We start from the raw sequence: 15,127 nt of genomic DNA on the forward strand, positions 1-15,127 counted from the left end.
CTTCATTTCTGATAATGATAAGAGAAATTCAGCTCAAATATTTTCAAACTAAAATTTTATACAAGTAGAATAGGACATAAAAGTTTCTAAATTATTAGCGAAAAAGTAGAAAATTTTATCACTATGGCAACTAAAAGCAAAGATACAAGGAAACTATTAGGAAGCATTAACAAAAAATATAAAAAAGTTTAAACATAAAACAGATTTTAGAGGCTCATTCCAAAATGTTAACAATGGCTATGCGAAGTCTTTGACATTAGACTTTTCTCTCCTGCCCTCCACCTAAATTTTGCACAAATACGGATTACCTATGTAATAAGAAAAATTACATTAAAAACTCAGAGAAAACTAAAAGCAAATGTCAAACTGGTCTTCAAGTGTGTAATCCCTCAAACTGTATACTTCAAAAATTACATGAATTAAACTTACTGGTTCATAAACTAGACCATCCGCAGATGCCACCATTGTTTCTGCTAAATCCAATACATCTGCTCCAACATCTGCATTAAAAAGAAAAAAATTAGAGGGAGGGGGCATAGTAGGGGATAGGAAAGGCAGCAGAATACAACAGTCACTAATATGGCATTATGTAAACATTGTGAATGTGTAACTGATGTGATTCTGCAATTTGTATTTGGGGTAAAAATGGAAGTGCATAACTCACTTGAATCAAACGTATGAAAGATGAAAAAAAAAATAAAAAATAAAATAAAAAATAAATAAAAAAAAGAAAAAAATTAGAAGTTTTTACATTCTATGCTCAGAGCCAAATGACATCAGATATAAATAAATTAAAATGATCACTTTCCTATAGTGTTTATTTGTTCAAAAGTTAAAACAGTACCATTAATGTAGCTTTTGTGGATATTATTCCAAAACTGAAAAACGATTTTTTTATTTCTTGCTCAGAAAAGTAGATGACAAAGACGTGCATGGTAAATAACATAAATTTTAACTGAATTAAAAAGCTTTGCAAAAATCGTCAAGAACCTCATCACAAGTAATAAATGGCTGCTGAACAAAATATTAACTAAGAATTAATTTTCAAGATTAAAAGGAATCTTAAAGCTGTGAACATCTTTAAAAAGTCAATAAATAGAAAACCGTATTTTGAAAAGATTACTATAGAACTCAAAATTGGGGATATAAAGTATTTCCTTATTTCTTAAAATTACTAACATAAGGAAAAATAAATAAACGGAAAAAAGAGATTTTTTTTTTTTACTATTTTTTTTTTTTTTTTTTTTAGTTGTAGATGAACACAATACCTTTATTTTATTTATTTATTTTTATGTGGTGCTGAGGATCGAACCCAGTGTCTCACACTTGCTAGGCAAGCACTCTACCACTGAGCCACAACCCCAGCCCTGGAAAAGAGATTTAAAGTTGTTCTGAGATAAAATCTTCCAGAAACTAATCTGTTACATTGGATAAAACTATTTCACCCTAAACAATTTTATCTAAACTAATGATTTCTTGGTTTCCACGTTTTTAAGCAATAACTTAAAAGACCATTTTCATATAAAAGCAGCCTCGTTTTTGAGAGTACTACAGATTCAAATATTATCTGACATATTAGTATTTTTCCACTTCTGACGATACAGAAAGTCAGAAAAGAGAAAAAAAAACGTAAATATCACTATTCCCTTAAATGAACTGAATTTCTATTTTAAAATATATGAATAAAAGTATAGCAAATGTGACAAATTAAAATGGTGAAATAGGATATGTTTGTGGAATGTGAGTACAGAACCTGTTACTTCAAACAAAAAAGAATATATCTATTCTAGAATTCTGTTAAAACTTCCCTCCAATTTTCTTCATTTTAATTATACTATGTGAATTAAATCTCTTTATGAAGATGAAATATAATGAATACAAACCGAGGTGAAACTATTTTCATTATTAAATAAAATCAAAATAAATGTTTAATTTCATAAAGGAAAAACAAGATTACAATACAATGAATAGCTTTTAATTTCTACTGGCAATTGATGGAGCCATAAACTACATAGAGATTCATCAGGTTAAGATGTACTTACATTGACACTTCATGGCAACAGTAATATCTATGTTGATTCTCAATTTGCTAAAAGACAAAAAAGTAAATGTTAGTATCTATAGTTAATCAACAAAATATCAAAAGTATAAATCAATTATGAAAAACCTAGATTTCAAACAGAGTAAAATATATCAATTAGAATTTAGATTGCATTTCTTATGGCCAAAACAAAGGCACTTTAAAAATAAAAATTCTATTTTGATTAATCCAAAAACTTGAGTTCAGATTTTTAACACAATTGCTCAGATAATGATAATAGCAACTCTACCATAATAGATGATAACAATAAGTAATCCAAAGTCTTAACCTCTGTTTATATAAACTTTGGATAGAATATTCCTTTAAGAATATAAACACCAAAAATTAAGAATTAAGTATACTGTTTTTTCTCTATCTATATCATGCATTACGAATGTAATATAATATTTGTATAATGTAATATACAAATATTCTCTTCTTTTTAAAAAATATTTTTTAGTTGTCAATGGATCTTTATTTTAGTTATTTATATGCAGTGCTGAGAATCTAACCCAGTGCCTCAGGTATGCTAGGCAGGCGTTCTACCACTGGACTACAACCTCAGCCCTCTTTTTTATCCTATATCATGAAACTATAAAGTTAATGGCTTCCAATTAACTTTTTTCTAACAAACCACCAGAACTCAAAGTAGCATTAATGTTGGCATAAAATCACATAACTACTAAAGTGGCATACTGGAAACTGGGTCTGCATAACTCAGGATAAATATAATCAAATTATCAGAAAACAAACATCAGATGCTTAAAGTTTTATATGGCCTTTTAAAAGGTTTGATTATTTTCAAATGATTGTTTGAATCAATTTACAATACAAAAATTAATTAAGCATTATAAATAGTAGAATGAGACCATCAAATTCAATCCTGCATTTCCTATAAAAACTTTATCACTAATAATTTTCATCTAATTTCTATAGGGATTACAAATTTTAAAACTTCATAGTGCCTTAAAGTTGTCTATAGTTCAAACTGTGCTCAAAATAAGTTTGAGGCTTAGTTCCAGGAAAAACTGTAGGAATCAGAGGAGGAGGCCACATAAGCAGATTCTGGGGTGCCCCTACCACACTGATAACATGCTTAATCTAGACTACATTTGGAAAATAAAAACGGTTTAATTTATGCTATAAACAAACAAAATAACAATAAAAAATGTCCTGAAAATTAATGGCATCTAGAATAGTAACTCATGTTACAGATTCAGAAACTGGTCCAAAAGTGGTTAATTGTATGAATTGCCCAAGGTTACACAACAATTTATATATGTTGACCTAATTATAAATCCCATGAGAAAGATACAATAAATGTTATTCTTTTTTACCGATTAGAAAACTGAAGTACATGCAGATACAGATTTAGTGACTCCCTAAAGTCACAAAGCTCGTGAATAACAGAGCTGGAATTTAAATGGAGAACTAAATGTGTCTTCTTCTCTAGTGTACTCTTAATATCATAAACATGTTATATGCAATCCAAAAAAATCTAAATAAAAGAATAAATGATAAAAGTATATTTTGTCTCCTACAGTACTATATTTTCAAAGGTTAAAAAGTAAATCTACATATCAAAATTTATCTTAGATATAATTCATAGAAGTCAAGTTATAAGTATACACAATTTATCTTTCAGTCCATATATGTCAGTAAGATATTTCAAAGTATAAAGAATAGAGTTTCAAACAATTCTCACAGCTATTTACATCTAAGGAAAAACATATATTCTCCTAATTTTTTATACAAGTACAAATTAATCAGAAACCAGTATCTAAATGATTCCAAATGTTTCAATTTAATGCATGTAATTAGTAAGAATTTTTCAGGACCATTTCTTCAAAACTAAAACCAAATATAAAAGGTTAGACATTTTTCAAAAGATCCACTTTTAAAATAACTTGAATCTAAAAGTATTTCAAAAAGAAAACAGTTACCTAGAAAAATCCTTGTCAACTTCATATTCATACTTCATCCACGTATCTTGATACACTGAGAATTCCATTATTGTTAATAAAGCCATAGTGGTAAATGCTATTAGAGAAACTGAGAAATATAATACCACCAAATTAAAAAAAATTTAAAAATACACAACAGTAAACTATTTTAAGTGAGATTAAAAGTAGCAATATAAAAATGTGTCTAATATGATTTCCATTTAAATAAATACTATAAAAAGTTTTTCTTCAAAATGTTTACTATATATTTTTTCTAAAACAGTTTAAAATGGAAATTTAATAAGCACAAATATGAACACAAACAACTGAATACTGAGAAAGCATTTTTCTGCTCTAATTTTAAGGGCATCTCTCACTCAATAGGTTTGCTATAATTTTACAAGACATAAACTATTTTGTTACATATAGCACTGTGAGATATAATAAATGATGAAAATAAGCATCCTTACTGGCCAAATTTGAAAATATTCCCCTCAGTGTTTAAAAAAAAAAAATCCATCTATGCAAATAGCCCAATTTACAACAAAAAAGTATTACTTTCATTAACAAAACATAAAAGATTAGAAATATTAAGCATTTTATTACACATTTTATTCAATAAAATACAATCATATGTGAAATATGTTATTTCATTACCTCTTCATGGGAAAATAAATAGTAACATTATTAAAGTCATATTATTCTTACAGTTGTTACTATTTTATTTAACAAACCCTTCTATCTCTGCAAGCCACTACTCTAAGCATAACATATAGTAGCTTATTCGATACATTAACCCTAGTGAGTAAATACTGATATACCTGTTTCATATAAAACTAGTTTTGAGTAACTTCCTTATAGGAAGCAGCAGAGGTGGCATCTTAATCCAGACAGTTTAAGTCTGGATTTAAAGTTTAAGTTCTTAAGCATTACCTCATGCTGCCTCTCAAACACTAATGTGAAATTTAAGAAATTTCTACAACGTTTATATTAACTTAATCAAAATAGGAATGAGTCAGTGTCAACATCCTTATATAATTTCTTGAAATTTTTTTCCATTTATATATTAATATCTTGTTAATGTAAATACCATAACCGAAGAGTACCAAAATAGTAAAATTGCATTAATTTATTGATTAACAGACACTGTTAAATGTATATGTGGAATTGGGTTCAATGTTATACAGAATAAAAACAAGAATAAAACCAGGGCAACAGTGACACAAGGACAGACAAACGAATTACAAAGTTACTGCACAATTCATTGATGAGTTCTTCCTCTTGGCTACATTTCTATATGTTCTTGATTGATTGAATCTATCAGAAACTACTTACTGAGGAAATTTTATTTGAACTAAAACTCACCTGTTCCCCCACTGGCTGAAGTCTCTACATAGCTGTCAGGAACCTTTGGAAAGGCGTCCAACTCTTTCACCAAATTTAAGGTTTTTCTCCGATTCAGTCGCCTCATCTTCAGGAAAACCCTCCTCTTCCTTCATATAGTCATGCTGAGAGATAAATTAAATAATAATTAAATGAATTCTATAAAATGATAAAAGGTTTCTTTTAGTTTAGGGTAAGATGTCCTTAGAAATTCAGTGTTCTTATCCTTCCTTGAGAAAATAATACTCATACCCCATTCCTTTCCCCACTCCACCCTAACAAAAAACTACCAATAAAGGGCAATTCACATATACAAACAATACATAGCACAAAAACAATTCAGTCACACTGTAATGTTCAAACATACAAATCAAAATAAAAATGATTTTGTTATTAAATTGACAAATAAAAATAAAATATTCCCAGCAATGAATAAAAATGAAATAAGACAGACATACATTGCTAACAAGGACATAAATGTCATCACTTCCTTTTTCACTAAATGAATTCCTCATTAGAAATGGATCCTAAGGCAAGAATCTGGGTTAAGAACAAAAATTTGATTACAAAAATATTTCCTATAGCGTTTTGTTTTGTTTGGTACTGGGGATTGAATCCACAGGCAGTCAACCATTGAGGTATATTTGCAGCCCTTTTTATTTTTTTAATTCTAGATGGGGTCTTGCTAAGTTGCTGAGGCCGGCCTGGAATTTGGTAACTGAGATTATAGGCATGAACCACTGCACCCAACTATTATGTTATTTTTTTTTTGTTAAATATTTAAGACAATTAAACTCAGGGTCTCCACTATACAAATTATGGTGAAATTACTGGTCTTAATCTCTATAACTACTAAAAAGCATAAAAGAAAACATTTAATGACAAAAGAAAACACTTATGATACATTAAGAAGATTCAAAGGCCTTAGGGGTTCTAATTTTAAGAGACAAGAAAAGATACAAGAAACAAACTTAAGTCCATACATAAAAATGTTAAAAGTAGATCATTAGAGGATTTTCATTTTTTTACATAATTGCAAAGTTTCAAAATTGTTTATAAAATAAAATATTATTTAAAATTTGATTGCTTGCCATTCTTTTTGATCAGTATGCCAACTATATCTAAAATGTTATAAAGTTAAACAAATGAGAACTTAATTCTCAGATATTCTGCAATTTTAATAATATCATCATCCCTCACTATCCATGGGGGATTGGTTCCAGGAGTCCCCAGGAGATAACAAAATCCTCAGATGTTCAAGTCCCTTATATAAAATAGTGTAGTACTTGCATAGAACCCAAGCACTTCCTCTTGTATATCTTAAATAATCTCTAGATAATTAATAATACCTAATACAATATATATGCTAGGTAAATAGTTGTACTGTTGCTGCTTAAGGATCATTGAGAAGGAGAAAATTCTGTACATTTTCAGTTAATATATTATTTTTCTCTGAATATTTTCAGTCAAGGTTTGTTGATCCATGGATGTGAAGCCCATGATATGCACAGCCAGCTGTATCCATGTGTAAATACTACAAATGATAACAAAGAATTCCCAGAAATCAATGGTGTATTAGTAAAATTAACACATAATAGCAGAATGAATTTTAGATGGTTGCAGAAGTTACTGTAAGAAAAAGTATCTCTAGAAGACAGACTTTGGTTCTGAAATGCAATGACTAGAATTAATATATAAATAGGCCACAGAAAGGGCATTCATGGAGAAAAACTGGCAGTTATCACAAATAACACCCAAAAGTGAGAGCCCCAACCAGGGACACTTTTGACCAATCTACCACTGAGCTACTGCTGTAAAGTGGGGTTGAAAGCATTAATAGTTTAATTTCATTTACTCTTAAAAACATCCAACTTCCATTGCTGACTCCTTGCTTACAACGTGACCTTCAGATTATGATTTTTTTTCAAAATCTAGTAAAATAGATGATGTGGACAAGAGATGGCAGTTTCTAATCTCCATATCAATTATAAAACTTTTATTTATTTGTAAATTAAGCTTCTTGAGCATTTGTTGGGCATAAGTCATGCCCCTGAGTTTCCTCTATTCTGAGAAAGTAATCAAATTTTCCATACCTGCTTTGTGGTATGGAAAACCACATCAAGGTTAACCTGCATCAAGGTTAACCTTTCTTCGATCTCTACTTGTCCTTTTTGATTAGCTAAATATTAAATATGTTCATGCCTCTTATCTTTAGAATAAAACCCTTTCTTAAACTCAAGTCCAACTCTATAGATTTCTAGCAACATATCTTTAACCAAACATATGTACTTTTTTCATTTGAGAATCTATAAAAACTGTGGCCCATGGATTGTGGGACTCTTTGATAACCCCCTTTTTCAGAAAAGTAAAATTTCAGAAAAGTAAAACTAAATTTGCTCTCAGCAAGGTCATTAAGAACTTCCTTAGTACTAAGCCCAAGAACACATCTCAGTTCTTACCTAATGTCACCTGGGAAAACTTCTTTTCTTTTTGAAATAGTTACCTTGGCCTAAGTGATACAGATTGAGAACCCAATCCAAAAATCAAAAATGTTCTGAAATCCAAGACTTCTGAGCACAGACATGCCAACTCAAAAAGTTTCAGATTTTGGAGTATTTTGGATGCTCTACTGATAAAGACCGTCCAAGTATTTCAAAATTAGAAAAACCATGAAATCCGAAACACTTCTGGGTTCCAAGCACTTCAGATAGTGGATACTCAACCTATACTGCACTCCTGATTTTCATTTTACCTCTTTGGCTAATTTTGCAGATTTATTTTCCTCTTGCATTCTCTACACTAGGCCTTCCTCCCAACCTCCACATTTTCCTAAAGTAATTTCCTATTCCTTCAGTTTCCATTTACATGTTGAATCCTCCAAATCTTTCCAGTCAGCCCAAATCTCTCTGCAGACAGATATATGTTCTTGTCTTCTCTTACACTTTCATTTAGACATCCCAAAGACAACCCAGACTCAGCAAGTCCAAAAAATGATCATTTCATCCTATCAAAACTGTTTCTCCTATATCTTCTTAGTTAATTATTAACACCATGTATCCAACTGCATAAGCTAGAAACAGGTACCATTAGACTTAGGCTTTTCCTAAAGTTCTCTCAAAATGGTCCATTCTCTCTTCTTGAGGGTCCACTGAGAAGCTCCTAAGCAGAAACCTAGTCCCAACTGCTACAATCTATCACTGCATTGCTTCAACAAATTCTAACCTTCAACCCCTCAATTCATTCTCCATACTCTATGAATTACCCTTTTAAAACATAAATTTGATCATATATTTCTCTTGAAATACCTAGATAAGTTCCATTGCACTTAGAGTATGTACTCTATCCTAACACGGTTTACAAATCCCTCCAAAATCCAAGTCCTGATTACCTTTCTTCAAACCCAATTCCTCGCAGTTCAAGTTTCAGCTTCAAGAAAAATCACATTATACTTTTCAAATATGCTGTTTTCTCTCCCCTAAATATTTTCTATTCCCTCCCCAACTCTCATTTGACTATTTACTCCTCAAGTTCCAGTCTATTAATTTCTGTATTGAGGGGAAAAAGCTTTCTGCAATCCTCAAAATTTATGAGTACTTACAACACTATACCTTTATCACACTATTTCTAATTACTGGTTTCATTTTCTATTTTCTAGGGCAGAAATCATGTCTAACTTGATCTTTGTATCTCTAATGCTTAGCACAGCAATTATTTAATATATATTTATTGAGGGAAGGAAGGAAACTTCCTGAGAAACACCAATACTAGCACAGATTTCAAATCACCAAGTGTCACACTTAGGTAAGCAAATAAATAAAAACCTAAGGTCAATAGGAGGAGCATTTTTCAATTTTGTACACTGCAGTATCCCTAGCACCTAGACCAGTGGGTGGACATAGTTGGTAAAGCATTGTTGAGCAAATGAATAAAACAGTAAATTTTACTTCCAAAAGTTTCTATGTTATATTTTTATAAGCTTTGTAAATGCTTTCTTTTAAATTATATATAAGTATAAAAATACGGCAAGCAGCTGGTTCGTTTCACAAACCCCTTAAGACCACACACAACCTATTCTACCCTTCAAAGTTCAGCCTATATACCCCATTTGGCTACCACCTAGTCTCTGGCTTCCTCCAAACCATTTTCCATTATTATCATTATAGAATGAAGCGCCCTGCCAATCTGAAAATCTTCCCATCCCATTCATGTTCATTCACTAACCTACTTCCAAGAAATTCATTCTACCTCTAGTATTTAACACTCTATAAAGTCACTGTTCTGACATGAACAAGTTATTCAATAATTTCTAGATTTTCTAAAATCAATCCTTTTACCCACTCTCTTTATAAAACCCGACTTTCTCCTGGTGGTAATTCCTTTCTAATCCTTCACTTCATTTCATAGGAAACTCACAGATTAAAGAAGTAATGTGTTTTAATCATACTTCTCAACCACTTTTCTTTCCCTTTTTCAGGTCTACCTTCTGCTGAAAAGATAAGTTAACACCATACAACAAAGTGTGACTTTTATGTTTCATGCTAGATATTATTAAAAGCAGTTTACGGGCTGGAGATGCGACTCAAGCGGTAGCGCGCTTGCCTGGCACGCGTGTGGCCCAGGTTCGATCCTCAGCACCACAAACAAATAAAGATGTTATGTCCACCGAAAACTAAAAAATAAATATTAAAGAATTCTCTCTCTCTCTCTCTAAAAAAAAAAAGCAGTTTACATTTATTTAATCTTTTATAATACTATTCTCATTCTCATTTAGACGTGAGGAACTAAGGCACAGAACAGTAGAATAATTTTCCCAAGCCCTCAGAACTGACAGCAATAACATGGATTTGATCCCAAGCAGCTTGGCCCAAAATCTATGCTCCAAACCACAGTATATGCTATTATTTCATTATATGCCGCCATGGTCCACTGACATCTGCAAGTGTTTATATAGTTTCCTTAATGACTTTAGCACCTGGGTCATTCAATATGCTTCTCTTCTTCCCCATTCCATCATATCCTTTGAACTCATGATCCTATGCCATTCATTCACAATAAAATCTTTTTACTATGTAAACTCAATTGTTCTTCTATTCCAGTGCATTTAATCTATACAAAGTCACTCATAAGCAAGATCATGTTTTGGCTCCTCTCAACTCTTACAATTGCTTCACCTCTAAAATTCAAAACATCATTTTCCTCTCTGAATGAAAAATAATCCTTCAAGCTCTTCATTTTCACTGGTGTTCTCAAACCCTTGAACCCCTCCCAGTTACCCAATCCCATTGCTCCCATACCCACTCTATTTGCCTTTTTATTCAGTTTGGTCATTTTCAAAAATATACTTATAAATGCTTCTTAGAAGTCAACGCCATTCTGTTACAAAATTTGTTATTTCTACCTAAGTGAAAAACATAAGGACAGTATAGAAAACTTTTCAAAAGGTAAACTTTTTTAATTTTAAAATCTGTCCTTGGTATCTGGTATTATTGTCTTCCTTTTTATGTGTCAAAATACCCTTTCCTTTATGAAATGATAAAAGTAAACAGAGGTGTGCGTGTGTGTGTGTGTGTATATATGTATATATATATATATATATATATATATATATATATATACTAAAATCATAAAAATATATTCGTAAGTATATATAGAGGGAGAGGAGTCTTTTTGTTTTTTGATATATCCTCATTTAGCAAAATGTAAAATGTATTCTCAGTCCTCAAATCTAGGCCTTTCTCCCTGCTTTTTTTCCATTTTTTTTTTTGTATTGGTCAACAAAATCCAATAATTTAGGAGTAATTACACTAGACTTCTTTGTCCAACGGTTGGTGCAGTTATTTATACCTTAACCATCTCTAGTACCACATCTATTTTCTTTGCTGTCTTGCCTAAACTATCCTGTATATTAAAAAGCAATACAAAAACAAACTCTAGGAAGTCACTGACATGGAGATAAAGACAATACTTTGAAGAATTGCATAATAAGAAACCTCCTTTCACAAGAGAATAGACTTTATCAACACCCAATTTAAGCAGTGTCATATAGCCTATAATTTATCATTGTATTCATTTGAATCAAAATACCAGATGCTTTGCCAAAATTAAAACACAGCATTCATGAAACTTTTTATAGTTTGCTCAAGTTTCATTACCTCTTGAGACAGTTTGTTATCCAAGTTTTATAAGGCAATGTCTATTTATAATATATATTTGAAAATGAAAAATATTTAATTAGTTAATACATATGTCCATCATGTGAGTTGAACTGTGTACCCCCAAAAGATGCTGAAATCCTAACCCCTGCTATCTGTGAATGTGCATAATTTGATATTGGGACTTTCAGATATAATTGGTTAAGATGAAATCATATTGGATTAGGGTAACTCAAAATCTAAAGACTGATGCCCTTATAAGAACATGTGAAAACACAGATACACATGGGAGAATGCCATGTAAAAAGACAGAAATTAGACAGAAAATTAAAATTAAAAAGACAGAAATTAGAGTAAGGTGTCTATAAGGAGTGACCTAAAACTAGGAAGAGGCAATTAAAGACTCTCCAAGAATCTTCAGAGGAAACATGGCCCTACCCACTCCTTGATTTTAGACTTCCAGCCTCCAAAATTGTGTGAGAATAAATTTCTTTAAGCATCCCAGTTTATGGTAGTTTGTAAAGACAGCCCCCCAAAACTAATAGGAGCCATTCATAGGAATGAGAAAGAAGATATATTATCCAGGCCACCATTGAGTTTCAGAAATAAAAGTACAATCTATCTACAAATTTTTTATTACTAGACCATACTGTATTAGAATACAGTAAGAACAATTTTATAAAATAAATAGCTTAGTCTCTCTTTACAGTGGATTTGCCAGATAAATATTATGCTTTAAAAGTTATTTACTTCAAAATAATTCAAATAATCTAGTAACTTTCTTGGTAATAAAAAGATGTACTTGGGAGACAAGTAAGATGGTACACATGTAAGTTTCAATCCAAAAAAACCTAGATTGTCATCTACATACTTACTAGTTCTGTGAGAAACTTGCAAAGGCCTCAATGTTTCAGAATCCTCTCAAAAATTTTACTTCAGGGCTGGGGATATAGCTCAGTTAGTTAGTAGAGTGCTTACCTTGCAGGCACAAGGCCCTAGGTTCAATCCCCAGCACCACACACACACACACACACACACACACACACACACACACACAAAATTATTTCAAAAGGTAGGGAGGTTACCTCATAATTTTTAGTTAGGATAAAATGAGGCATTTAGTCAATGTTTTCTAATTGGAAAAAAAAAAGGAAAAACTTATAAGTAAAATTTGAGATTTAGATGCTAAACTCAGAGGAAAGTAGGACAATATATGAAGTAAGTAGATAATCTCATAGAGAACTATATAAACTAATAGAATAAAAGCTGAGGAAAAGTGACTGTAAAGTCACAGCAACAGAAATATGGAAGTACCTAGTGGCAAGAAGAGGAAGATCAATACAAAAAACAGCTTGACTAAAGTAGCTACTTTAAAAAAGTATACAAAATCAAAGTAAGGAGGTATAAGGAACTTAAGAATGAGGAAAGAAGGTCAACAATGCAAGAAATATATTCACAATAAAATGAATGTTCTTAAAAGCAAAAGCATGCTTTTAAGAACCAAGAACAGCAGCAGGAACCTAGACTGCAATAAAACTACATGAAGAAGAAGTAGAAAGAAATAATCTGTGCCTTAGTAATTAAGAGAGAAGAATAGTTTAAGAAAGTAACTGGAAGAGTTTAAGGTCATATTATGTACATATAATGAAGAGTGTTTAGAGAATTTGGAGAAGTCAGAAAGAAATTTTTAAAAGTATCTTCCTCAGTCTATATTTTGATTAAGTACCAAGGCAACATTTGCAAGTAAAAAAGTTAGAAAGTGGAAATTAAAAAATAACAAAGAGTTAACATTTCCGGGTGTTAACCCTATAGCAGGCATTGTCTAAGTGCTTTGTTTTAAAACATTTAATCCTACAATCTCCTTATGAATTAAGTATGACTATATTATCATTCCCATTTTACTTAGGAGGAAACTAAGGCATTGAGAGGTTAAATAATGGCTCACTATGATTGTAAAAGACAGAAATAAAATAAACACTGGAAAATTGTTAAATAAAATTTACAGTGGTAAAAGTGATGTCTATTAAAAGTGAATTTCATTTCTTCCATTTCAGTTATCAACTACCAGAAAAATTTGTTTTTTACTAATTCGTTGTTATCCTAGTTCCAGATTGATTTCCTTAGAGAAGTCTTGAAAACTTGATATATTTTTAAATTTTGTGCTATGAAGCTATTACAATACTCAGTTATGTTCTAAAGTTTACCATCAAACAGAAAAGGGGAAAAAATGGAATTTCTGTTTCTCATGTTATTCTTCTAATACTGGAGTAATTGCATTAACTTAAAGATATCAATAAACAAATTAGGCAAATTAGTCCTTCAGTGAACACGTTAGACCCATGTCTTTATAACTACACTAAAATTCAATATAACAGGTTAAGCAATTAGTTGAAATACTAGGCTATAATTTTAAACAAAAGAAAAATTTTGTTAAAATGTATCTTTAATTTCTTCTGAAAGCCAGCCTTGCAACATTTTAACAAACATAATTTACCTTAAATTTTGAGGGCACTAAATCCTAAATGTAAAAGTTATTTAAACGTGTTTTTTCATCTCAAACAATGATCAACTCTATACTGCGTTAACCACTGCTATTCTCTACACGAGTTGACAAATTACCTTCCCAGGTTTCTTGAATTGAGAAAAGTAGACGCTCTGGGACCTGTCTCCCCTAGCATCTTGCCTTGTCCTGCCCCTTTCTCATTTTCCAAAGCTGCGTGCGAAGGCGTGGCTAAAACACCCTTCTTAAAAAGAGCCCCGTGCCACCAAGAATGTAGTATTTATTTGAGAGTAGGGAACCAGAAATCCTATAAAACTAGGAACACTATGAGGCTGGTTTTGAGGAAGCGGGACCCTACTTGCCTGGAGACGCAAGAAGTCACCTGGCACTGTGAGAAGCAAGGAGTCAGGGTCGGAGCTATGGAGGAAGCACCGCAACCACTTCTAACTGCAAGAAAGCTCGGAGACACCATGAACAGATGGAGCGGAGCTCCTAGTCACAGCGCTGCCCAGGGTCCTGCCAGTAACGCCCCCGGGAGAGGTGGAGAGGCTCTTTGGTCTGGCCTGCTCTCCAGAAAGAGATGAAGACAGGCACCTAAACTAACGCCAGGCTCTCAGTCTCCTTAACCGCATTCATGCCCAAGCGGCCCTGAAACAATCAAGGGAACACCACGCAATGGGGTTTCAGTATTTTACCTTGTGTTACGGTCCCAGTCGACCGCCATGTTTCACAGAAGCCCGGGCCGCCGGGGCTCCCGTGTACCCGGAAATATCGCGAGAACAAAAGCGACTACCACCACTGAAAACGTCAGAAGGGAGACCATGTGGAATTCTCGCGATAATTCCTGTGCTTACGAATTGTTTGGTGAAGCAAGAGGCGTGGTCACGGTGCAAGGGGCGTACCAAAACTGAAAGGAGACGAAGACGCGTTTTAGGTGTAATCGCTTGGCCAATCGGAATCTCCTTCTGCCGGAAAGCAGAGGTTGCTTTCCACTACTGAACGCAACAGACCTCAGTACTGGTGAGAATTTTGGACGCAGATTATCCCTAGCAATATTAACGCGTAGGAT

At 32.3% G+C, this 15,127-nt stretch overlaps 1 protein-coding gene across 2 annotated transcripts in view; it reads right to left on the bottom strand.

The window, feature by feature from the left end:
- The window catches only part of Ergic2 (ERGIC and golgi 2), a 39,859-nt gene extending 25,026 nt beyond the window's left edge, over positions 1-14,833 (bottom strand). Inside the window, exons 1-5 of one of the 2 annotated variants that reach the window (XM_076854244.1) lie at positions 14,754-14,833; positions 5,389-5,531; positions 4,024-4,078; positions 2,043-2,089; positions 430-500 (exon numbers count right to left, since the gene is read on the bottom strand). In XM_076854244.1, coding sequence (XP_076710359.1) covers positions 430-500; positions 2,043-2,089; positions 4,024-4,078; positions 5,389-5,494 — 279 coding nt within the window. In that variant the 5' untranslated portion in view covers positions 5,495-5,531; positions 14,754-14,833. Of the gene's footprint in view, positions 1-429; positions 501-2,042; positions 2,090-4,023; positions 4,133-5,388; positions 5,532-14,753 lie in introns of both variants that reach the window. The other variant, XM_076854243.1, reaches the window with a different exon arrangement.
- Between the last annotated feature and the right edge of the window lie 294 nt (positions 14,834-15,127).

The sequence above is a fragment of the Callospermophilus lateralis genome, chromosome 4 (genome assembly GCF_048772815.1).
Source record: "Callospermophilus lateralis isolate mCalLat2 chromosome 4, mCalLat2.hap1, whole genome shotgun sequence".
Lineage (NCBI taxonomy): Eukaryota > Metazoa > Chordata > Mammalia > Rodentia > Sciuridae > Callospermophilus > Callospermophilus lateralis.